Raw genomic sequence first — 27,966 nt, forward strand, 5'->3', positions numbered from 1 at the left:
ATACCTTGCTGGTTCCTATTGTCTCTCCTTCTGCTTTTCTCACTGCTCGTGCTTCGGTTTCTACGTGGCACGATTGTTTGGGTCATCCACATTAGCGTGTTCTTGGTCGTGTCCTACAGTCTTGTTCGGTTAGTGAGTCAAATAAATATGTTTCTAGTTTATGTTCTGAGTGTCAACTGGGCAAATCTACGCGTTTCCTATTGCCACGGGTTAAGTATGTTAGTTCGAATGTACTTGATTTAGTTTATACTAACAGTTGGGGACCTGTTCTTGTGTTATCCTCTGATGGTTATCATTATTTTGTATTGTTTACAGATGTCTATTCTCGTTTTACCTGGTATTTCCCAATGAAATTAAAGTCTGATATATACTCTGTCTTTGAGCATTTCCGTTGCCTTGTTGAGCATTTTTTAATTGCAAGATTAAAGCTATTCAGTCTGGCTTAGGGGCTGAGTATAAGAAATTGCATTCTGTCTTTATGCAACTTGGTATTAATCACAGGCAATCTTGTGCTTACACACACGAACAAAATGGTCATGTGGAAAGAAAGCATAGGCATGTGGTTGAAACTAGTCTTGCACTTATGGCTCGTGCTTCAGTGCCTTCTCGTTTTTGGCATTTTGCTTTTGAGTCTGCTGTCTTTCTTATTAACAAAATGCCGTCTCTACTCTACAGAATTCTAGTCCTCATCTTTTGTTGCACAAATCTCCGCCTTCTTATTCTTTTCACTGTGTGTTTGGCTGTTTATGTTATCCTCATTTGCGGCTGTATAATCGTCATAGGCTATCCTATCGCTCTTCCCCTTGTGTTTTCCTAAGATATCCTGAGTCTTTTAGGGGCTATAGGTGCATGGACTTGCAGACTAATAAGATTTTTGTGTGTCGTCTTGTTCGATTTGATGAGGGTGTGTTTCCCTTTACTGCTAAGACTGTTTTGCAGGCTTCTTTAGTCTCTGTGCCAACTCCTTGGGTTGAGGCGATTATTTCCCCCACAATTGCTTCTCCTCTGGTGCATTCTTCACCTCTTGCTATGGCTGCTCATAAACGCACTCGAGGTCGTCCTCGTCGTCGTACCACTCGTCCCACAGAGCGGACACATTCAATGGCTACAAGGAGTTGATTTGTTGCTCCAGTTGCAGGTTTAACTGTGCAGGTCTCTACTCCTGATCCGACTTGTTACGCGCAGGCGGTTAAGTTCCCTCAATGGTAGGAAGCGATGGATCAAGAGTTCAATGCTCTCTTGCAGAATCAGACATAGTGCCTGGTTCCTTCTAGTTCTGCTATGAACGTCATTGGCTGTAAGTGGGTCTTCTGTACCTAGATGAAAGCTAATGGCTCGATTGAGAGGCACAAAGCTAGGTTAGTCGCTAAGGGGTTCAATCAGGTACCTGGTCAAGATTTCTTTGACACGATCAGTCCAGTAGTTAAGCCCACTAAAGTCTAGTTGCTTCTTTCCCTTGCTCTTTCCTCTGGCTGGTCAGTGAGGCAGTTGGATGTTCATAATGCATTCTTGAATGGCAACTTGAGTGAAACTGTTTATATGCGTCAGCCTCCAGGTTATATTGATTCTCAGTTCCCTGATCATGCTTGTTTGCTTAAGCGGTCCCTATATGGTTTAAAGCAGGCTCCGAGTGTAACACCCCAATTTTCTCATCCTGGATTTATTACAAAATTCCAAATAATACATCGCGGAAGCTTACATCTTATCACCAGAAAACTGGGTGCTACCGCCACACCTAGAGTGAATTCTATCACCTCTCGACAAACTCCACTCTAAGTGCACAGGCTAAACTTACAACATCAATATACAACATCAACATCAAACTTAATACATATGGAAATAACCCTTCCAAGGTGTCTATTCTAGGATAGAGTAGACCTCAACCTGTACCTCCATCCTATTCAGAGCTCATCGGGCTACAAGGGCCCACGCTACACTGCATCTGATAAGGAAAACACATCGAAGTGTAGTTAGCACGACGGCTAAGTAAGGGGATCCGTTGTCACTTAAAAGTAGACAAAGGTTTGAAAATATAATAGTTTGAAAGCTTGTAAAGGTTTTACCCATGATTTGAAAATCTACCTGCAACCAAATGATTCACAACAGATAGTATAGTAGCGTATATACGTTAAATCATGTAAAGCTTTTCTCAAATAAGAATAATGGCATAACTGCCGCTCAAAATCATTTCCACGTCTTTCAGACGAATTTGTAAAGCTTCTCATTTCCAGGAATTTCATCATTTTCATCTCAAAAGAGAGTTCAACAGCACACTTCAGTGCTCGATCATATCAAGCAAATTGACCATAATATAAAAATAAGTATAAGGTTCATCATATTCACACTACACGCGTGAATTTTCACAACCATACTTGACATCTTCACAATATCCCATTTGTCAGACATCAATCGTTTAGTTCTCGGAACTAGTATCACACATCTCATCATAGACATTGATGCAACCATTACTTATTAAAACTCGACTTAGTTTCATTTCAAAGTATGAGGCCTTATAGGAAATGTTGAATATTCCTTGTCGTTGACCGATTGAACCTGGAACTTGGGCTTGCGGTCATTACCCAAATTCTCTTCTCGGTCCCTTGGACGAAGGTTCATTAGAATGGCCCCTAGTGTGGCCCCGCCTAGGTCCATTAAAATGACACCAACCCGGAGACGACAGAGTCAATACGCTTAAGTGTGCGCACCCCCACAGTCTAGCCATAAATGAGTGACGTAGAGACTCGGCGAATAGACTTTGCCAAAGTACGAATACAACCGTACATATTTCAATGACAACCTTCGGTAATTATAGCCCGAGGTAAAACAAGACAACAAGGTTGTGACACCCCAACTTTTTCACGAGCTGAGATGGCTAAAACTTAACACAAAAGCTGCCTATCTCAACTATAAAACATAACATAGCGGAAGCGAATTAAAACCTAAGGGGCATCATGCCACATCTAGGTAAGAAAACACGGCCTAGATGCACAGGCTAACCAAAAGAACTGAACTGCATAGATATAAATCCTCAAGCATATCCGAAACATCCAAAAATCTAAACAAGAGTATATAGAATCTCATACTGGCGCACAGGCCCAAAACATAAGTCTAAAACATAATAAACTAGTCTAAGCCGCCTCATACGGATATATCTCTATCGCGCTCACGCTTAGACTTATTGCATACCTGGAAAACATACAAGAAACCATTAGCAAAAGACTGCTAAGCAACCACCATTCACACCCGCAAGGAAGTATAGATATATATAAGTTTGTAAAAAGGTTTACACACCCATATAGAATATACACACCAACGAACTGTTCACGTTTAAAACCAGATACTCAACAACAACACGCTGAAAGAATATATAAACCAAGACTTCTCATCGATTCCAACGTCCAACCGAATCACAACTCAACCGAATACTCATAAGAAACAACCAAACTAGAATATATCCAAGAATAACCAATAATCAACAAGATACACTACAACTCAAGAGTCAACAAAGAACCAAACGGACCTCAACCCAAGGATAAGCACCAAGAACCTCAACTTCCAACCCAAGTACCAATTCTCCACACCAAACACCAAGCCCGAAAGTTAGAAGTCAGTTGCACAGGGGTAAAAACCCAATCACAGGGACAGAAGTCCAATCACAGGGACCGAAGTCCAATCACAGGGGTAAAAACCCAATCACAGGGACCGAAGTCCAATCACAGGGACCAAAGTCCAATCACAGGGACCGAAGTCCAATCACAGGGGTAAAAACCCAATCACAGGGACCGAAGTCCAAAGTTAGTTCCACAGTTAGTTCATCCTCAAACAGCCCAAGAGATACTCAAAGATCCACCACTCCATACTCATACTCAAACTCAGCCCAAGAACCATCACTCAGAGTGTTCATCTCAGATATGAACACAAACCAACTCCCAGATAGTACAATCAAGGATTCAACCAACCAAATAGACTCATATAATGAACCAAGAGAAGTGAATAAATACTCAAGACATGGTAAAATACCCCAACAAAATACTCCAACAAAACCAGAACAAAAGTTGAAACAACCAAGCAGCAGATCAATAAAATAGCTACTGGAAACAGAACCCAGAAAGAACCAACGGAACAGACCGGCGGAGTGCTCTACACCGCCACACCTGCCCGCCTCCTCCAACTGAACAACATGGCGGAACGCCATGCCCCGCCACCCTGTACCGCACGAAGGGAACGGAGTTCCCCCACGGCACGCCACACACCGCTACTCTCTTCTGCCATACACGTATGGAGTCCCTGGGCGGGACACATTATACCGCCCAAGTGCACCGCAAGTGCATTCCCCACACACCAGTTCCCAGACCAGACCAGAATACACGATATTCATTTCCAGAATGCAAAATAGGATCAGATTACTCAGATTACATATTAAAACTCGACTTAGTTTCATTTCAAAGTATGAGGCCTTTATTAAAACTCGACTTAGTTTCATTTCAAAGTATGAGGCCTTATAGAAAACTCGACTTAGTTTCATTTCAAAGTATGAGGCCTTATAGGAAATGTTGAATATTCCTTGTCGTTGACCGATTGAACCTGGAACTTGGGCTTGCGTTCATTACCCAAATTCTCTTCTCGGTCCCTTGGACGAAGGTTCATTAGAATGGCCCCTAGTGTGGCCCCGCCTAGGTCCATTAAAATGACACCAACCCGGAGACGACAGAGTCAATACGCTTAAGTGTGCACACCCCCACAGTCTAGCCATACATGAGTGACGTAGAGACTCGGCGAATAGACTTCGCCAAATTACGAATACAACCGTACATATTTCAATGACAACCTTCGGTAATTATAGCCCGAGGTAAAACAAGACAACAAGGTCCTCGTAACTTCTTGAAACTAAGGTTTTATTCATTTTAAAATCATTTTCTCATCAATCAAGTGAGGTACATACTCACTAAAAATGTTATTTTCCTTTAAAAATAAGGTTTTGACAACCTGGGTACCAAAATAGCATACGTTCTTCAACGTAAGTTTTCAGAAACGTTTTTACAGGCCCAAAGGCTTTTCAAGCATAGTTCAAGTACGAGCAAAATTTGGAAGAAAATACAGTTGAGAAAATACTAAACACAAGCTAATGACTCATCGGATACTTATATATTCTACTAACACTACATATATCCATTCCCAATACTTATTCCTTATCATGAACTTCAGTCCATCTTACAATCCAATCATCATCGGTAATCCATAATCATGATTCCACCATTAACTAATAATAGATAGTTATTCTTACCACTATCGTAATCAACAACTCCCACCATGATCAACACCATTAGATCATAACTTGAGGATATCGCACATCCATATATATATAACTTTCCAATCGGTAAAGTCTTTGCCTATCCATAATCCAAAATCGTTCAATACTTATTTCCTCAAGATTCACCATATACGATCTTTATCTCAATCTTTCCATATAACACTTTCCTGAATATATATATCATAATATCATTACTACTTAATATTCCTCTAACCCATAATATCTTTACCAAAGAGATATTTTAAATCCTCAAGTAACACTAACAATCTCTAAATCAAAAAAATCACTTCCAAGTTCTTAAAATAATAACCCAATTATCATTCTTCATCATCCATTAGATCATTTACCCATCACGTCATTATCAATCTATCATTAGCATCACCGTTACCACTTAATCATTATAATGAACCCACTATTCCACCATTATCGTCTAAAACCCATAAACTTCATTACCATTAAAATAAACTCCAACAACTTAAGTATCACCATAGTCCATGATCATGACATCGTTACTCAATCAACTCATCATCACCATTTCGTTATCATCATCATCATTAATCAACTAGCTACCATTAACTCATAATACTCATTAATCCATAATCTTCAATTAGCAACCCATAATCCACTATTATCAATAATAGTTATCATCAATCCATTAATAACCCCTCATTAATTATATCTCCGTCACCATCAACCCCTAATCATCCTTTAATCACCAATAATAATTCAATAATAATCCAATCATTACCAACCAATCATTATAATAGAAAACAAATTAACACCATTAATAACTAATCATCACACTTAAGCTTAATCAAGTCATTACCTTAATCCACCATCCTTAATTAACAAAATTCGTTATTGCCCATAAATCACCATTAAACTTTAAGTACCCCTTAAATCCATCGTTAATATACTCATAAGCTATAAATCATCCAAGAACCACCATATCATAATCCATTTGCCAACATCCATATTCATAACTTCAACAACACTATTAATGAGAACTTACCAACACAACATTTTGTACATATATATTATGTAAAATACAATTACATATATATTATACATACCACATGTACATAACAATTTTACTTAGATCTCATCATATTTCAACCAAACAATCAATTATCCAATTTCAAGTGACTAAACCAACTTAAGGGATTCCTTACCTCAACCGGGGTTACTAGTCTAGTAGAAGACTTTTGGAGCTGATTTTCCCCAATTTCACCTTAAAACCCTAAGATAAAACACGGTAATACAAATATGGTTCAACAAAATTCTACCCAAAACTTTGAACTAGGAGTAAAAACATAACTTTTAACCGATTAAAATTGAAATTTACCGAACAAATTGCGATTGGAGCTTGAAACTTTGCTTCTCTCTCTCTCTCTCTCTCTTTCTCTCTTCACGAAATGGGAATGGGAATGAAGAAATGAAGAATGATCTTCATTCTTATCTCTTATATATATATATATATATATATATATATATATATATATATATATATATATATATATATATATATATATACACGTAATATCATATATATAATAATAATAATAATAATAATAATAATAATAAAATATATGGATTATTATCCATTCACATATATAATAATAATATTAATAATAATAATAAAATATGGATGTTTATCCAAATATATATATAATAATAAAATATGGATGGAAAAATGTGATAGAGAAAGTGACACTTGTCAAAATCTTGTGGTTCCAAAAATAAAAATCTCCCAACTTATCAGTTGTGGTCCAAACAGATAAAGTTTCGGTGAAAAATAATTTAAATAGGAAGAATTTTGAAACCAAAAATTTATCCCAGACTAAAACTCAAAATCGGGCTAGGTTCGGTACACCGCGAAATATAGCGATACTACGATTAAAATAAATTTTCATTGCTACGGGCTAATTTAACTAAATAGGAAATTCAAGAATAATAGTATGGTTCCTAATAATTCATTTCCTAGGACAATCGGGTCCGAACAAAATTCATAAAAAAATTTACTGTTCGTGACCGGTACGTACGATCGCAGCTTATTAACAACTATTCTAACTAGCAAAAAAATTATTCTGAATATCTATGAATCATAACTCATGAATGTCAACGCCTTAGGATAAAATAATAATGTTAGGAAAATACGGGGTATTACACAGAGGGCTTGGTTCAATCGTCTGCATGCTTTTTTGTTGTTTGTAGGTTTTCGGGCCTCTAAGACTGACGTTTCGCTGTTTTATTTTTCTCAAGCCTCTACTATTGTTTACTTACTGGTTTATGTGGATGATATCCTTGTTATGGGTAACAATTAGGCTGTGATGGAAAATCTGCTCTCCAAGCTGTCTAATGCCTTCAAGATTCGTGATCTTAGAGAGCCTGGTTTTTTTCTTGGGATTGAAACTGTTAAGTGTGTTGATGGTCTTATCCTTTCGCAGCGTAAATACATGAATGATATTCTCAAACGTGTTGGTATGACAAATTGCAAGCCTCTTGCTACTCCTCTATCTGTTTTGAGATCCTCATCTATCAGTACAGACCTCTATGATGATCCCACTAGGTATAGGAGCCTGGCAGGTGCGTTGCAATACTTGACTGTCACGAGGCCTGACTTATCTTTTGCAGTTAATCTTCCCTGCCAGGACATGCATGCCCCCACTACCACGCACTAGGAGCACTTGAAACGTGTGTTAAGGTATGTCAAGGGCACACTTTCTATGAGCATGCGACTGCGTAAGTCTGCTTCCGTTGAACTGCATGCGTTTTCTGATTCTGACTGGCCTGGCTGTCCTAAAGACAGAAAGTCCACTAGTGGCTATGATGTATTCCTTGGAACGAATCTCGTGTCCTGGGTGTGCAAGAAATAGAGAACTGTTGCTAGGTCATCAACTGAGGCTGAGTACAAGGCTATAGCTGATGTCTGTGTTGAGGTGGTCTAAATTCTCTCCTTGCTGCATGAGATAGGTGCTCCCAATATTCCGGTTCCCAAGCTCTGGTGTGACAACCTTTGTGCTACCTACATGTGTGTCAATCCAAATTTCCATGCTCGTACAAAGTATGTGGAAATAGACTATCATTTTGTGAGGGACAAAGTTGCTTCAGGAGACATTCAGGTGAATTTTATTTCTACAAAGGATCAACTTGCTGACATCTTTACCAAGCCTCTTACGGGACCCAGGTTTGCTTTTCTGAGAAACAAGCTTCAGGTTATTGATATACCCTTTGCTTAAGGGGGAGTATTAGGACTCTATGAAGTTGATTCATGTTATAAGTCTCTATCCCAATATATATGGGATTCCTTTAGTATATATACATATGTCAATCTGTACAGTTACGATTGAGTATTTTGAATACAATACAATAGCTCCCATCATCACCATATACAAAAATCATACAATTTTAGTCATCTTTGATTTGGCTATTTTTAATTTGTGTAATTAATTTTTCCTTCGTTTTTTTTTAATTTCAAATTTCAAGTTTGTGTGAGTGGTAAATGTAGGATTGTGTAGCAAAGTCCTAAAAAATATAAGGTTACAAGAAATTTTCACAATGCCAAAAAGAGATCTGTTACTACTATATGCAAGAAAATTTTACTTTTAGTTATCGACCATTGTGACATTGTTACTGATAAGGATAAAATCCCGATCTACGCAGCCCGGTAGGTTCTACTGGCCTTAATATCAGTATCGGTCTAAACCTAACCAACCGGTCTATTATCCTGTATGAGCTTGACTACCCTCTCGGCCTAGTTAAGTCGGGTAGGGGTTCTTGCCCGACCTTAGGGGCAACCTTAGTAGGCAGGCGTCTCGACCTGGGACTGAATCTCATTCGTCTCAACCTCAACCAGTTCGGGGTTGACACTTGGCCTTCACCCGGTGGGCCGCGGTAAGGGCCGGTGCATGACTGACACGCGTAGAACATGCCGCCAGCCCAGAACCTATCCCTAGTGGCAGGTATAAAAAGCGCATTTAATGCTGGCACTGGGACTTTTTGGCTGTTCCATCTAAAAGATAGTCAAAGAAGACCCAGAACCTCTAACCCACTGTCACGTAGAACGATTTTAGATAGGGTATTCCGATTTGTACCCGTTTGTGTATTAATATAGAGTATTTAATTCGTACCTCTGTATATTACTTTATCATTTTGGCGCCATCCGTGGGGACCAAATAATCTAAGCCGATCACTTAATTTCACTTTTCGGTCTCTGACCATGTACCCATACATGGACAACTTCGCCGCTGCCAACCCGGAGCAGGAGGCACCATCAGACCTTCGGTCTCAACTCAGTTCCCGCGAAGAGCCGAACAACATGGCAAGGGCACCGACCCTCGACCCAGTTAACGTTATCCATCAGCCACATGCACTTCCTATCCCCGTCGGGCCGGTCCCCTATCAGTACCCGGCATACCCGGTGGACCCGAACATGTAGTGGTGGCCTAATTCACCGCGTTTTTACGCACAACCGTTCGCTCAGCCTTTTCCGTTCCAGCCGATGACGCCCGTTCAGCCCCAGGTCCCTCAACCTGAGACTACTTCGATTGAGGCTACCGCGACGGCTACTCCCGGGCTGAGAAGAGCTCACTCTGAGAGGCGTTCAGTGTCGTCCAGTTTGCACGAGCCGATTCCCGCGCGACGCCCAGCACTCTCCCGGTTGAACGGATCCTTGGCCCCGCGCCCCGCTGACCGGGGAGAGCCGCCGATGGCGAGCGCTTTTGAACGGCTGGATTTGCCTTCCAACTCCCGAAGTCACTGCCACCAGGACACTGCTCGGCATTTAGGTCTCTCTAGGGGAATACTTGATCAGGTCCGAGCGGAATTTAACGAGTGGAAGTAGGAACATGGCGATGGTAGTTCGGCCAACAGAGCCAACAATCCGTTAAGGACTCCTTTCACTCAGGAGATCATGAGTAAGCCATACCCCATTGACCTGCGCGTACTGGCCTGGGGGACAAAGATTACGGTGGCCGGTCAGATCCTGAACAGCATGTTAACTCGCATTATGGCAACATGGTTATGATGGCGGTATCGGAGGCCGTCATATGCCGAAAATTTTACTCCACACTGACCGGTAGGGCGGCTGAGTGGTTCAGAACCTTAGAACCAGAATCCATTTCCAATTTATGAGAACTAGCACGCAGATTCATCCAAAGATTCGCCATGTCCATGACAGTCAAGAAACACTTGTCCCACCTGGAAAATGCTAAGCAGCTGGAGGGCGAGCCGCTCTCCGTATTCATCGAACAGTGGAAGATTGCGATGACAGAGATTGAGCCGGTTGACGACGCAACGGCAACCAACCTATTGTTAACCTCTTTGCGGGCCGGGAACCTTTACCAGTACCTGATCCTCTGACCACCCCTTTGCTATGAAGATTTCGTTCGCAGAGTAGTCGACATTGCCACTGTTACGGAGGCGAACTCGGCTAAGAGGTTGATGGAGACAGGTGGACCGAGCAGAGATCAAAGAGATCAATAACCAGTGGCGGAGGTGTTGCAATATGCCCAAGCTTGTCACATGATCCAGCTTCCCGCACCATCAAAAGATGGCGTAGGACCTACACGTCGACCTTGTTGAGGAGGCCAAACCCGAGAAAATGCCAAAGTTAGAGCCAATAACATTCACGGATCGGGATCTCATGAGCAGCGCATATTGTGTGACCGAGCCCTTGGTCGTAACTATAGACATCAACGGCGTTAACATTCAGAGGGTGATGGTGGATACCGGCTCAAGCGTCAATGTTATGTATTTGGAGATCTTTAAAAAACTCTAGTTAGACTGGTCCGAGTTGACCCCAGTCAGGACTCCACTGTCCGGCTTCACGGGGGCCATGGTACACTCGGACGGAGTTGTGCGCTTACCGGTCGAAGTCAGGGTCGCCCAAGGGTAATGATGGAATCCATCGTGGTCGACCTTGTTTTCGTCCACAACGTGACATTGGGACGATCGGGAATCTCGCAGCTCGGAGCCATCATTTCCATGCCACACCTCTGCATGAAGTTCCAGACCCCGGGAGGCGTAGGCATAGTGAGAGGTGATCCCCAGTCGGCCAAGCACTGTTACGTTAGGGCGGTCTAAAGGCAGGATGCTAGCACGTCTAGGGTAAACACCATCACCAAGAGAAGAGATGATGACCAGGTTGACGAACCTGAGCCGTCTGAAGAAGTTGAGGAAATCGCTTTATTTGATTCCCGACCTGACCGGACCGACAAGATCGGCACAACTTTGAGTCCAGACCTTAGGCAGGCCATCTTGGCTGTTCTCCGAGAGTACATGGACATTTTTGCCTAGGGCCCCAAAAACATGCCGAGGATTGACCGACAAATCATCTGTCACCATTTGCCAGTGAGGACGGAGTCGAGACCAATCAAGCAGAAACAAAGGTATTTGTCGGCTGACCGGTGGGAGTTAGTTCGAAGGGATGTAAAGTCATTAGCCGCCGCCGAGCATGTCCGTGAAGTCCAGTATCCTGAGTGGTTGGCCAATGTGGTCTTGGTGCCCAAGTGCCAGGCTTGGAGAATGTGCGTCAATTACACCGACCTCAATAAGGCTTACCCGTTGGACCCATTCCCGTTCCCAAGCTACCATCAGATAGTAGACGAGACGGCCAGGGCCGAATGTTGAGCTTCATGGACGCGTTTAGAGGGTACCATCAGATAATGATGGCCGAGGAGGACGAAGCCAAGACGGCGTTTATCACCCCGGACGGCCTGTAGTGCTACCGGTGATGCTGTTCGGTCTTCGGAATGCCGGAGCTACTTACCAAAGGATGGTGAACGACGTGTTCAGTAACTTGATCGGCGGGACGATGGAGGCGTACTTTGACGGCATGCTAATCAAGAGCGCGGATATGCGCAATCATGCTGGAGACCTCCGAGAGAGTTTTGAAGTCATGAGGCGGCACCAACTAAAGCTCAACCTGGCCAAATGTACCTTCGCCGTGCAGACCGGGAAATTCTTGGGATTCATGATGACAAGGAGAGAAATAGAGCTTAACCTCGCAAAAGTTAAGACAATCGTCGACATGAGGCCGCCGACCACAGTCCGAGAGGTCTAACAATTGACAGGCCGGTTGGCTGCACTAAGTCGTTTCCTCTCGAAGCTCGCAGAATGGGCTCACCCGTTCTTCCAAACTTTGAAGAAGACTTCCGCGTTTACATGGAAAGAAAAATGCTAGAGGGCCTTCGAGAGTCTTAAAGAGTACCTCACTTCACCGATAGTGCTTTCAAGACCTGAGCCCGGAGAAGAGTTACAAGTTTACCTATCGACATCTGATCGGGCCGTCAGTACGGTACTCTGCAGAACAGACGTTGATGGCGTGCAGAGGCCGGTCTATTACACTAGCGATGCGGTTCAAGGGCTGGAGTTGTGGTACTCTTGTTTAGAAAAGGTGGTGTTTGCCTTTTATACGGCAGCTAAGAAGCTCACCCCCTACTTTCAAGGTCGGGTGGTTCAAGTGTTGATACATCAACTGATGGCCGCAATCCTTAGAAAAGGTGGTGTTTCCCTAGAGTCGTTCGCGTCCACTAACATCGAAACGACGTCGTTTAGGATCAGGGTCTATAGTGCACTGTGGATCCCTGGTCCACGATATAACGATATGTACAGAGATCACAAAAAAAGAAAAAGAAAATAAAAAGAAAAGGCTAATTAACGTTAAATGGCAATCGTTATACCCTGCACCACGGTGCACATAGCAATGTGCACCACGTACATAAAACGACGTCGTTTCGGTGTTAGTAGACGCGGACGCGAATGACTCAGGGAATTCATTATCTATAATACACATAATCATTATCTATAATACACAGAACGTTTGCCTAGAATACACAAAATGTTTGCCCAGAATACACAGAATATTGACACAAAATACACAGATGTTAGTGGACGCGAATGACTCCAGGGAATTCATTATCTATAATACACATAATCATTATATAGAATACACAGAACGTTTGTCTAGAATACACAGAATGTTTGCCCATAATACACAGAATATTGACGCAAAATACACAGAACCCATCCTCCTAACATTCGAATGCACAAATACATCATAACTTGTGTGTTAATAACATGAATACACATAATATTTACACAAAATACACAGAACTCATCCTTCTAAACATTCGAATGCACAAACACATCACAACATGTGTTACTAACATGAAATCACAACATGTGTTACTAACATGAATACACATAACGGCTACCTATAATACACAGAACGGTTGCCTAGAATACACATAATGATTGCCTGGAATACACAGAATATTAACTTCAATACAGAGACCGGCCGAAACGGGAAACGCAATTTCCAAAAAAAAAAACAAACGATTAGTTTACAATGCTCAAAACGACGTCGTTTAGGTACGTGGTGTACATTGCTATGTGCACCGTGGTGCACAGTATAATTTGCCGTTAAATGGGACTTGGGCTTCAATAATTTTAAAATAGTTAAATCATTGTTTTAGGCCGAATAAATAAAGCAACAAGGCCCAACTCTTATTATTATGAACAACCCTAATAGTCCAAAAATATTATTTATTAATCCTAATTATTCAACTTATTATTATATTAGTACAAAATATAAAATAGAGTTCAAAATAAATATAATATTAAATAAATAAAACTAATTTATTATAATAAACTAAATTTAATATATAAATAGTGCTTATCATCATTCTATTGAAAATTATCAAATGTTCAAAGCTTTCAAAGTGCTAGAAAAATCTGACCAGTGAATGAATAGAAAAAGAGCTACAATTTCATATCAAGCTCAAATGTTGACCAACGAGAAGTGAAGGTTCAAGTGTAAAGTCTACAAAAAGTTGGAGGATCAACATCTTTTGTGTTGTTAAACTTGTATTTTTATTCGGTGAAGTAGAAAGAGGCAGAGTAACAAGTTGTGACTTGTGATAAACTTGAAAACTTAAGGCTAACTTTGTGATAATGCTCAAGTGTTCCTATTGTATGAAGGGGTTTAGTGCAATCCTCCAAGGAGTTTTTGGAGAAGTGTGGAGTAAGTTTGTTTATAGTCGAGCAACTATAAAAATATCTCTCTCTCCCCCCTTACATGTATTTATATTAGTCTTTAANAAGTCTATTCCCCCCCCCCCCCTCCCTCTCCCCTCCCTCTAGACTATTGATTCAAACCCTTTGGTACCAACAAAGATAGACTTTCACAAAGAAAGAAGATCTCAAGCCAAGTCTGCATGCATAAAGTTGGAGAATCAACAAACCTTTGTGGTCGACCAAATATCCAGCCTACCATTGAGCAGAAAGAGACGGAGTAACAAGTGGTGTTAAACTTGTGAAAAACTTGATGAGATTTGAGGTCGACTTTGTGATCAAGGCTCAAGTGCTCTTAAATTGTACTATCATATCATAGTGCAATCCTCTTATGAGTTTTAGGAGATTAGTGGAGTAGACTAGGATTTGGCCTAACGACCAAAAAGGAATTTAAAATTCAAAGAAAGGCTATTCAACCCCCCCCCCCNCCCCCCCCCCCCCTCCCCTCTTTTTTAAACTCAAACAATAGGAAAATAGTTACAATTTTTTTCTAAAATTAAAATCAAATAACGTTGTTTTACTTCATGGTCCACGGTGATACTATACATAGACCGCTGTCCACAGTAAAATTTGCTCAAGGCATCTTTAACCTAAAGTTTACATGCAATAACATATCAAATGAGCTTATGGGCCCACTGAAATTTTTTTCTAAGTTAGAGTGTCTAATAGATTTTTGTTTTATTCGGAGGTCTAATTGTTATTTTCTAAATTGTTTAATGTCTTATTCGACTCTTATCACTTTTTAAACTATACTGTCAATGCTAAAAGAAAAATGTTTTCTATCCCTTCTAAAGTTTTTACTCTTAATTAAATTCTTTCTTATATCCCCTGAAGGCTAAAGTATCCAATCAAATATTACAATGTCAAAAGAGAAAATTAGGAAGTGAAAATTTTAGAAGGGTGAATAACATTACTCATACTAAAATTTATTACTCTATACTATATTATAATATGACATTTAGATAATATATATTAAATGGTAAAATATTAATTTTACTATTGATTAATAAAGTGATTGTTAACTACTTTTTAAATTTTGAATTAATATTATTATCAATTTTGATTATAAAGAAAGTTCATTACTTTAATATCAATCAATGAAAAATAGGTTTCAAAACCGTATATTATTGAATAAATTTAAAAGCGACAAATAATCACTTCTATCAACCTATCAAAATGAGTTTTAGAAACTCTTTTTTACTAGAAATAGAATGAATCATTCATATAATGCTTGGTCGGTTAAAAAAATAAAAAAATAAAAAAATAAAAAAATTCTATTGGTTACAAGAGAACGATCCAAAGTACAAGAGTTGAATCTTTAGCTTGTATACAAGCGTAGATTTTACTGTGGACCGCGCATCAAAACGACGTCGTTTTGATTAATGAAAACAAACGGTTGAAACGGCCTCCGTTTTGTGCAACTGCAGTTCCCTTTTAACACAATTGCAGTTCCTTTTCGATATAACTGCAGTTTCATTCGACATTATACACTCAAATATGTGAAATTGTTATTCAATTTTCTTTCAACACAATTACAGTTTATTTTATAATACACTGCAGTTTCCTTTCAACACAACTACAATATCATTTCGATATAACTACAGTTTCATTGAACAATATACACGCAATAAAAATGTGAAACTGTTATTCAGTATCAGTTCAACACAACTGCAGTTTCTTTTCAACACAACTGCAGTTCCTTTTCTATATATACCTACAGTACCAAAAAATGTGAAACTGTTATTCAGTATCAGTTCAACGCAACTACAGTTCCTTTTCGATATACCTGCAGTTACAAAAAAATGTGAAACTGTTATTCAGTATCAATTCAACACAACTGCAGTTCCCTTTCAACACAACTGCAGTTTCTTTTCGATATAACTGCAGTTTCATTCGATAATATAAAAATAAATGTGAGGCAGTATCATTTTAGATGGATTGTAGTATCAGTTACGGAGCTCCGTTACGACTAACGGTCGCCGTTTCTCCCACTTACTGAAACGACGTCGTTTTGTGACCATGGTCCACAATGCATTGTGGATCATGGTCCACCGTATAACGACTGGTCTTCCGTAAATTATTCTGTGGACCCGGATCCACCTTACAAGGTGGACCCATACACAATTTACATACTAAATATTCACAATTTACATTTTAAAATTTCACAGTTTGTATACTACGAACACACAATGTTAACATATATGTAATTCACAAGTTCCTTTCAAATACTGTAGTCACACAATGCTAACATATTAGGATTTATTGTATTCACAAATTTTCTTCTACAGTTATATGTTTTGACTTAGAAACACAATTTATATTCTAGAATTTCATAATTCTAATACTAAAAATACACATCAATTAACACAGAAATGATTAAGTTTAACCTTGCAAGGTAGACCCTGGTCCATGGCATAACGCTCTCATCTTTTGGAGTGCTTCTTCTTGGAATTTAAAGGCATGATAATGTGATATGACTGAAGTACAGATTTGAAAACTTTTTCTTTTTTCTTGAAAATATTTGAAAACTTATTATTAACCCCACATGCTTTATTCCCTTTACCAAATGTTAAAGTTGGAAATAATTTATCCAACGAATTTGAAGTCTAAAGTGATTAGTGGAAAATTCTGTCCAGATTTAATTTGTCTGGGTAAGCTCCGAGCAAATTAAAGCAAACTTTTGGTTTCAACGTTATAATGGGACATGAGTCATCACATGACAAAAACCAAAAAGAAATTAACGCCTTTGCTAATTATTTTGCTTTTTCTTATGGTACATGACAAAAACCAAAAAGAAATTTATGCGTTTGCTAATTATTTTTGCTTTTTCTTATGGGACATGACAAAAACCAAAAAGAAATTTATGCGTTTGCTAATTATTTTTCTTTTTCTTATGGGACATGACAAAAACCAAAAAGAAATTAACGCGTTTGCTAATTATTTTGCTTTCTTTGTTTGTTTGGTTTTATTTTTTAAATAGTTAATGGTAAAATTTATGTGCAACTTAATTGGTATTAATATTAATTCAAAATTTTAAAAATAGTTAACAACTACTCACCCTGTCCCATTTTATCTGTCTTACTTTCCTTTTTAGTTTGTCCCAAAATGTTGTCTTCTTTCCAAAATTGAACATCATCATCATTCTACTGTTTCCAATTTACCCTTATAACTTTTGCTTTCTTTATTGCTTTTTATTTCAAAAAGTGAAAAAAGTAAGGAGCATAATTGAAAAGTACATTACATTTACTTTAATTTCTTAAAAAGACAATCAATTCGGGACGGAAGGAGTATTTTACTAATTAATAGTAAAAATCATATTTTATCATCTCTCATTATCAATTTAAAGGTCATTCTCTATTGTTTACTTATTTCACAGCTGATATTAGTTAAATTTTAGGAAGGGAACGAAACGCTTATTTTATTAGGGAATGAGTTTTGCAATTAAGAGGTAATCAAAACTCATAGTAGTATTCTAAAAACTTGTCAATCAAACATTAACAATGACATTGATACCCATTCCTGATAGTTAAACCTGTAACCAATCACACCCTTAGTTCTCACTAATTATTGGTTATATTTGGAATTAGATAAAAGTAATTATTATTTATTTAATACTTACACAACTACAAATAACAATTTTAACGTCGACTTTTTGAGATAAACAACGTCAATTTTATTTCGACGCCATTCTGGCAGACGTAATAAATAAATGATACGACGTCGGTTATAAAAAACCAACGTCGTATGCATTTAAAAAAATCTTTAATTAAAACAGACGTCGATTTTTAGCTAAAAACTAACGTCTTATATTTTAATTAATTTTTTTAAAAATATATATATGACTCGATTTTTGTTAAAAACCGATATCGTATGTATATATTTTTAAAATATTAAATTTATTTTATAATTTCCTCTCAAAACCTAAGCAATTTTACATTCATAATCTCCTATACTATTAAGGTTTGCGTAATATTGTAAAATATGATAATATAATTCATAATAAAATATATTCTTCCCTATGTTCATATTCATAATACAATTCTAGATTAAAATTACTAATCGTAATAATATAATACATATATTCCCCTGCAATGTAATCTATATCTATATTATTAATAAAAACAAAACCCTCAATTTTAACTTCCCGCCCAAAACACTCCTATACTATTAAAGTTTGCGTAATATTATAAAATATGGTAATACAATTCCTATTCGTAATACAAGTATACATTAAAATATGGTAATACAATTAATACAATTGTACATTAAAATATGGTAATACAATTCCTAATAAAATATATTTTTCTCTACATTCCTATTCGTAATACAATTCTAGATTAATATTACTAATCGTAATAAGTTTATGTTTGTGGTAATACAATTCCTATTTGTAATACAATTGTACATTAGAATATGGTAATACAATTCTTAATAAAATATATTTTTCTCTACGTTCCTATTCGTAATACAATTCTAGATTAATATTACTAATCGTAATAAGTTTATGTTTGTATTTTTAAGTTTCTTGAGTTCTATATTTTACTACAAATATTTTACTATCATTTTTATCGAGCAAAATTACTCTTATACTGTTAAATTTTCTTTAATATATATTAAATGCTACCATAATTATATGTAGTCATTTACCATTTTTTTATAACAAGAACTTAATGCACTAAATTATCATAAAGCAAATCAAACAAGAAAAAGGGGAGGGATTTACGCCCATCGATTCCCCGCAACCTGACATGGAAACCGCCTCCGATCCTGAGCAACAGAGTGGGTATCACGATTCACAGATCGCTTAACAAAATGGATAGCTACATCATGAATCAAAGATGCAATTTTTTTTAATGTCATCATCAAATAAAATACCTAAACCATAATTAAAAGAAGTAGCGGAAATAGCATGATAAACTATTTAGGAGTCAGTCTCAACATCAACATCGCTCACACCCAAATCCTTGAGCCAGCTGAGTGCCTCTCAAATACAAACTGCTTTGACCTCATTCACGTTAAAGTTGCCATGCATGTTGATCCCCTTGGCTGCAATGAATCGTCCGTCAACGTAACCCAGCCCAGCCCCATGATATTATTTGCATGATCAAAACAGCATCCGTGTTCATCTTCAGACGCCCAACACCTGACTTCCTCCATAACATAGATTCGGCAGTACCCCAGCAACCATTTCCACTGCATTTGCATTACTATAATTTGTCCACAAAGATAGGCACATGCTAATCACATCATCACCTACAAAATGAACCCCCTTCCAGACGCATTCATTCCTGTTGGTCTAGACTCCAAAGACCCCAGCATATCATTACCAATTTACATAGTAACTCATTACTAAGGGAAACCATGCAACCAAAAAACCAACCTGCCAAATCACCTTCGGTATGAGCCACTCAGCTGGCATTCCTAATTTAGCCCAAATATTCTTCTCTTCTTGACAGTTGACAAACAAATAGTAAGCAGACTCTACCACATGACCACACATATGACACATCAGAAAACAAGGCACCTGCTTCACATTAAGGGCGTCTCTCGTGGGTAAAAAAGTGTAAAAGACCATGCCAGCTGCCAACAAAACACTTTCACTTTGGGGCACATACACTCATTTACCATTTCTAAAATTCTAATTATAACAATTATTAATTATATCATAATTATTACCAAATTGTCAACTATAATTTTTAATATAATATGAATTCTATAACGAACTATGAATTTATGATTTTAAAAAATTATATATTATTGTTTTTTTAAAAAAAAATATGAATACAACTACGGAGGATGATTTTAATATTGAATATTACTATTAGATGTTTATTTTTGTGCATTGTGGATAGAAAAAAATTAGTTATCATGTAAGATAAAAGTGGAAATACAAATTGATGCAAATTGTAAAAATTAAAAGTTTTTGTTTGGCTAATCATTTTTAGCAATTATAATTAGTTCCCCCAGTAAATAAATGAGTTCAACTACTGAAAGTTCTTTCACTTCTTCCACCCAATTATGTCTCCTTTTGGCCTGGACTGCTTTTATTTTATTTAGTGGAAAGACATGAAATGACTCAACTACGGAGAGAGTGTGTGTGTGTATATATATATCCGTGTCGACACGATTTTTCGTGCAATCACTCATAAATGCACTACAAAGTGTTTAAAAATGCACCATTATGCATGATGCTTTTTTTTTTTTTTGGTGTGTGGTGCATTTGTGCATTTCATTCTAATGCATTTTTGAACATTATGTGATGTATTTATGCATTCCTAATTGTGCAATTCGCACCGATTGCACAGGAAGTCCTGTCCACATTCGATCGAATATATATATACAGGCCCTTATTCACATGAGGACACTAATATATAGTGGATTATTAAGAATCATCATAACCATCAATAGAATTATATTAAGTGGTTGAGATTAATTATGATTACTCAATAGGATCATGTTAGTTGTGAAGATGAAGGGCAAATAAGGCAGTTAGTATAAATTATAATTAAGGTATGCATATAATTAACTAAAAAAGAACGTGTATATCATTATTAAATATGGTAGTAACAAGCAACAATGGTATTAACAAACAGAGAGACGGCATTTATGCAGCCTGGTTTTTACGGCAAAAGTCTCTAAAAATGGAGACTATTGAAACTGTAGAAGAACACACTGCAATGCATGAAGATGGGCAAATGATGTTCGAAGAAAACATAGAGATGGCAACAAACTACGGTAAGTTACGGAACTTCAAATCTTAATATATCTTTCATAAATGAATAATTTTGCGAAGGAGGTGGGAGAAAAACAATGGCGCAGTTTAAAATGTATGCATTGATACAATGAATAGTTGTGATCGCAGTAGATCGAAGATTTTATGTTCACGGTTTTGAGCCCATACGCTATATATTGTGTGCCTGGAATTGAAAAGGTGTGTGCCTTTCATGAATTATGATATAACTACACAAATGAACAGTGTTACAATTTAAAAATGTTAGATTCTATAATTTTAAGATGATAATATACCAAAGTGTGTGTGAAAAAAATGCTTAATTGTTTGTTGTTATTTGTTTGTAATGGCCGGAGTAATATATGTTTTGATAATAAGGGAAAAAAATTAATAGACTTTCATTAATAGCATAGCATGAACCCACATGGAACTGGATAGTGTAGTTTGATCTAATATTTGATATGAATATTGGAAAATAATACATTAGTTAGAGATAAGTATTCACTAATTCCTGGAGTAATTGTAAGTTATGGACACGGGTGTGTGCATATGGACTGAGTGTTGTGTTCTATAATGTATGAGTTGTGTGCCTATCGTGAAAATGTTGTAAAGATAAATGATTTCATAACAAAGGGTTATGAACATAGGTGTTTTGTATTATCGTAATCAAAAGGTTAAGGAATAAAATTATTTGGGTAAAAAAATGTTAGATCGATTAGTAAATGGTTTTGATTTGTTAATTTTTGTTATTGGAATAATTTTTTTGCATCTATTATACTTATAGACCGTATTACTGAATATTTGTTAGATTGATTAGTTGTATGCCACTTACTGATATATTGTATGGCTGAATATTTAATTCGTATGCCCAGATGGACAGGAAGGGAATACTGAGGCATCGGGTGTACAAACATGCTAAGAGGAGAGTGATTACTTTAGCCCGGAGTGTGAATAATAATATAACTATTTGTGTGCCCGACAATGTAATATATATCATGTGCTATTTCCCTGGATATTGTGTGCCTTTGACGTTAACGCCCTGAACATAACGTGAAGAATAATATTAGAACTTTTGTGCCTAGCCCTTTACTATCTAGTGTGTGTTTACTGCCAAACCTCGAGGGGAAAAACAAACATGACTAACACAAAAAATAAACCAACAAAGTGCACATAATAAATATAAGTGATGCCACGAAAACTAATAGTATAACCATAAAGCGAATCCACTGCATATAAAGTAACAGAAACTAAAGTATAACCAAAAGTATAGTAGTTGCATGACCAATGTATTATGAAATTTTAACCAACAGTAAAATAAACATGACAGTACAATGAAAATATGAGAACACCAACAGTATCTCTATCCCATATCAAATCACCTACCCAACCGAACTGGCAACTGCTTAATCTTGAGCTTGAGAATAGCACCAAAACCCAAATCATTAATGTCCTTCTTTTGTTGCGCAGTGAGATCGTTCAAAGCCCTAACCAAAATGGAAGGCCGCACCCTAACTCTAGCACGATGAAACCTTTCTTGCCCATCAGCAATTAACACATTATCCGAGAAATCACGAGGTGGATCCTATCTACTCCTTACTAAGAAAGGAACAGGACCTTCAACGAAATCATCATCATCATCAGGGGATAGGGACGAAGACGCCACCACTGGTGCAACCCTAGCCCTTTTTTCTGCCAACAATAAACCGTACACAGTCATTCTCAAGAAGACCCGGTACAATCATTAGCTTTTCCTAGTGAAAGCCATTCTAGCACAGTCATTCTCAAGAAGAGCGCACACGTCATTCGGCGTTTGCATGAACTCGATCCACTCACAATTCCTCCTAGGAGCGACTTTGGCAAGTCTATCACCGACCTCATTACAGTCGCGGTTAATGTGGCAAATGTGACTTCCCACTGTTTTGAGCTCCACTCTTTACAAATATCCACCATAGTAGCATAAGGACCTAGGGGTCTGGGCCCTTTTGTAATCCAATCAATCGCTTGTTTAGAGTCGCTAAGCACTTGAAGCTTTTTAACTCTCATACTCCATGCCCAAGTCAACCCTGTGTAGATCGCCCAAAGTTCTCCTTCTGTCGCATTGTTAGTACACCACTTGGCACACCAAAAACATGAACCACAAAAAAGTTTTCTTCTTATCCTTTTTTGTTTATTTTTCCTTACATACTATTATTATTTGTTTTTTTTCGTTATATTTTCTTGCACATGACCACATTAAGCTTTAGTCTAAAGGAAATGCTAAACAATATTCTAGAAAACAAAGCCAACATTCATACTAGAACCTTTTAGCCATGATCACCACTCATACTAAAACATGTTAGTCATTATTGGCATTGGCACACAATTTTCTTAAATTGGCATACAAATACATACCACTTGGCACACCAAAAACTGAACCACAAAACATGTTTTCTTCTGTTCCTTTCAATACCATTATTCAAACACACCAAATGAGGCACACATTCAAACTCACAGTGCCACACATAATCACAAAAAACTATGATGACACACGTTCAAACTCACATTCCTTCTATTCCTTTCAATACTATTATTCAAAAACACCATATGAGGCACACATTCAAACTCATAGTGCCAACACAAACACTGCCAACAACTGTAAACTGAAACGATAAAAAAAACACGGACAGAGTACAAGCGAGAAAAAAACAACATAATTAAGAACATACATAATCCAATCAGAAAAAAAATCAAAACTAGAAAAAAAACCACTAAAATCTTATATTTCTTTCAATACTATTATTCAAAAACACCATATGAGGCATACAATCAAACTCATACTGCCAACACACACAATGCCAACAATTGTAAACAAAACCGATAAAAAAAACATGGACATAGTGCGTGCGCGAAAAAAAAACATAATTAATAACATACATAATCCAATCAGAAAAAATAAAATAAAAATTTTAATGATTACCTGTCAGAACAACATATAACAGAAAAAATCATATTAGCATCTGAAATAATACCACTTGCTTTCCTTTCTATAGTTATAAAGAACTGACAGAACAAAAGGCAATTTACAGCCTCAATTCTCACTTTAAAGAGGTAAATTTAGCTTCCCTATAGTTGCAAAAAAAGAAAATCCAACTTAAATTCATCTTTGACAGGTGGTTACTAACATGCCATGTTGCAAAGAAGAGCAAATTGTATTGAAATAATCATTTGCAACTCCTGCTTATTTCATTTATGTGCTCACCATATTAGTAATTCATCAAATTGTACCTTTGATGACCACGGTCCGATGAATGGAAAAAAAAAAAAAAAACCCAGAAACCCTAACCTGGGACCCAAACCACCCACCACCCCCACAACTAAAAAAAACCCCATGCAATACATATACAACTACAAAACAAACAAAAAACACAAAAAAAAGGCAAGAAACAACACATAAACAAAAAAGGCAAAAAAGAGAGTATTGAATGCCCTCTGCCATTGCTGATTTTTAAACCACAAAAAAAAAATAATAATAAAATAAGCCTACCTCAATCAGTCACCCTAGCAGGCCTCTCCATTCGAAGTCGAGACCCGCTGCACTCTGCCATTGCTGCGTCGGTATATCCGCCACGCTCAACCACCTAGAAAATTACCGGATACCATCGAAGGGACGGGCGATCAGCCAACGGACAGCTCTCCAAAACCAAGAAGAAAACGAAGAGACGAAATTTTACCTCCAATAAGAATCCAAAGAATATGATATTCCAAAATTAAATCCACTTTACAAAGACAAAAATACCGTATAACCCTGATATAAATTGGAAAATTACCTAATTAAATAAAATAACTAATTAAAAAAACACCTAAATCTACACCATTAATTTTTATAAATCAATGGCTAAGATGAATCCTAGTAATCCTCTATAATCTAATAGTCCTAACTTGAATACAATCATATATATATATATATATATATATATATATATATATATACATTTAGGTGAGAACCATCCGCCCAGGAGAGAACTGAGAACGCATGTCATCCGCCCACGTGTCCAGATGTAGTTACACCTAACCTTATAACTAGGTGCACTTAGGTGCATGAATGTTGACAAGGTAAATTACTTGCACTTGTATGTGAAAATAGGTGCACAACTGCAAGTAAAACGTATTACATGTGCAAGTAAATTGTACACTGAGCATCAATACTAAGTGCACCTAATGTTATAACTAGGTGCATCTAATGTTATAATTAGGTGCACCTAGGTTGCACATAGGTGCATGAATGTTAACAAGGTAAATTACTTACACTTGTAAGTAAAAATAGGTGCACTTGTAAGTGAAACTAGGTGCACTTATAACACAATTACTTGCACCAGAAGTTCGAGTTATTTACGGAAATGCCACCTCATCGTTTTTTATTAAATAACATCTGATTCGTTGATCTAGACATGTGGACAGCAGCGAAGTGTTCTCATTTATTTCCTGGGCCATAGTTCGCACTTGAGCGCGCCCATATATATATAAGGATAAGTTCACATGCGAATTGAAGGCTCTCCCAAGTGAAATATGTGATGAAATCTGAGCAGTTGATCTAATCTAGATCAACGGCTCAAATAAAGCAATTATAAAAAAAACACGCTTTTGCCAACATTTATGAAAATGATCTAAAATTGATGTATCCCTATTCCACTACTGTTCCGGCACATCAAGAGTGTTTTTGTTAGTCTACGTGGACGACATTATTATGATGGGCGATGACTCCACACTGATTGATACTCTTCTAGCTCGTATGGCATCCACATTCAAGATAAGGGATATCTGTGCACCAAGTTTTTTCCTCGGTATTGAAACTCTCTCGGTTTTCGGCGGTTTGGTACTATCACAACGCCGCTATATGGGTGATTTACTGGAGCGCGCAGGCATGACCGAGTACAAGCCACTTGCCACCCCAGCGTCCGTTACATAAGCAGTAGCTCCACCCGATGACACTTTTGATAATCCGACCCAGTATAGACGATTGGCTAGGGCCCTTCAGTATTTAACGATCACACGTCCGGATCTGTCTTATGCAGTTAATCGCCTATGTCAGTTTATGCATGCTCCCACGGTTGAACACTGGGTCTTCTAAAGCAGGTTCTCTGGTATGGCAAGGGCACGTTAGACTATGGACTTTGTATCTCTCCGTTGTCCTCATGTGATATACATGCCTTCTTCAACTCTAACTGGGCAGGGTGTCCGACTAATCGCAAGTCTACAAGTGTATATGCTGTTTTTCTAGGGTCCAACTTGGTCTCTTGGGTGTCTCAGAAGCAGCGGACAGTAGCTCGCTCCTCGACTGAAGCTGAATATAAAGGGCTCACTGACGTCTCGGCTGAGGTTACGTGGATTGTGTCATTATTGAAGGAACTGGGCCTACACACGGGCCGACTAGCTACGATGTGGTGTGACAATCTTGGGGCTACCTATATGTGTGCGAATCCAGTATTTCATGCCAAAACCAAACATGTCGAAATCGACTACCACTTTGTTCGTGATAAGGTCGGGGGATTTTCTAGTGAATTTTGTGTTAACGAAGGATCATATTGCAGACATCTTCACCAAGCCGCTGCCAGCCACTCGCTTTAGAGCTCTCAGGGACAAGCTCAATGTTGTGCGTCTTCAACCATGTGCTTGAGGGTGTGTGTTAGACCAAGTAAATATTAGTTGAGTCTGTTCCTATTCTTTAGCCTTCAGTATAGACAGTTAGTGTAGAATCATTATCTGTAATTCAATTCTCTGTGAATGAACAATCAATCACACTCTCATTATGAACACAACAGTAACTCTACTTGATACCGGCAACTTAGGTTTGCGGGGTGGGTGTCTTACACTCGTACGTTGTGGCAAAGTTTCGATCATCCCGTGGTAATCCTTGGATTCCAGGGATGAAAGAGTATAACAATATCAATTATTAAATGTGTATATACATTAAAGTCCCATATTGAATGCATGGACAAAAGATTTATAATTAGTTTTATAATTACTAAAAGATTTAAATCCAATAGCAAAGATAGAAAAAGTAGGCAAACAAACATGATAATAAGTTTCAAATCCAATAGTAATAAACAAAAGTTTCAAACTAAAAGTTGCCTAATTAAGATTATTGAGAGAATTAGTCAAGATAATTTGAATAGGATTTGAGACTAGCTTTCTAAAATCTAAAAAATTTATAAGAGTAATTTATGTTTGTATTTCTAATTTATGTTAGTACGACTAATTTATGTATGTATTTCTATGCGACTAATTTATGTTTGTATTTCTATGCTTCTTGAGTTCTATATTACGCTACAAATATTGTGCTATTATTTTTATAGAGCAAAATCATTCTTATACTCTTAAACTTTCATTAATATATATTAAATGCTATCATAATTATTAGATTTAGTCATTTAAGATTTTTAAAATTCTTAACAATTATTAGTTATGCGATAATTATTATTACCGAATTATTAATTATACTTTTTGACATGATATGAATTTTACAACTATGAATTTGATAATTTTAAAAAACTTATATATTACGAAGTAGTATTTTTCATAAAAAGTTCAATACAACTATGATTTTAATATTGAGTATTTATTTTTACACATCATGCATATAAAAAGACTAGTAGGATAAGATAAAAAGTGGAAATAGAAACTGATGCAAATTGTAAATATTAAACCTTTCTGTTTGGGTAATAATTTTTAGGTATTATAATATACTAGTTCCCCCACTAAATAAATGAGTTCAAGTATTTAAAGTTCTTTCAATAATTCTGACAACTTTCCACACGAGTCTTCTTTTGGCGGCCTATCGTGGACTGCTTTTTTTTTTTTTTTTTTTTTTTAA

At 37.3% G+C, this 27,966-nt stretch overlaps 1 protein-coding gene and 1 long non-coding RNA gene across 2 annotated transcripts; both read left to right on the forward strand.

Moving 5' to 3' along the window:
* Positions 1-7,641: 7,641 nt before the first annotated feature.
* On the forward strand, positions 7,642-8,550 carry LOC116033196. Its single transcript, XM_031275954.1, has 2 exons — positions 7,642-7,897; positions 8,285-8,550. The coding sequence occupies exons 1-2, from the start codon at positions 7,642-7,644 to the stop codon at positions 8,548-8,550; spliced, it is 522 nt and encodes a 173-aa protein (XP_031131814.1).
* A 12,428-nt stretch (positions 8,551-20,978) lies between these two features.
* Positions 20,979-22,197, forward strand: LOC116031669. Its single transcript, XR_004100633.1, has 2 exons — positions 20,979-21,121; positions 21,989-22,197. It is a non-coding gene; the product is annotated as an uncharacterized LOC116031669 (long non-coding RNA).
* The last annotated feature ends 5,769 nt before the right edge of the window (positions 22,198-27,966 follow it).

This window comes from Ipomoea triloba, chromosome 10 (assembly GCF_003576645.1).
Source record: "Ipomoea triloba cultivar NCNSP0323 chromosome 10, ASM357664v1".
Lineage (NCBI taxonomy): Eukaryota > Viridiplantae > Streptophyta > Magnoliopsida > Solanales > Convolvulaceae > Ipomoea > Ipomoea triloba.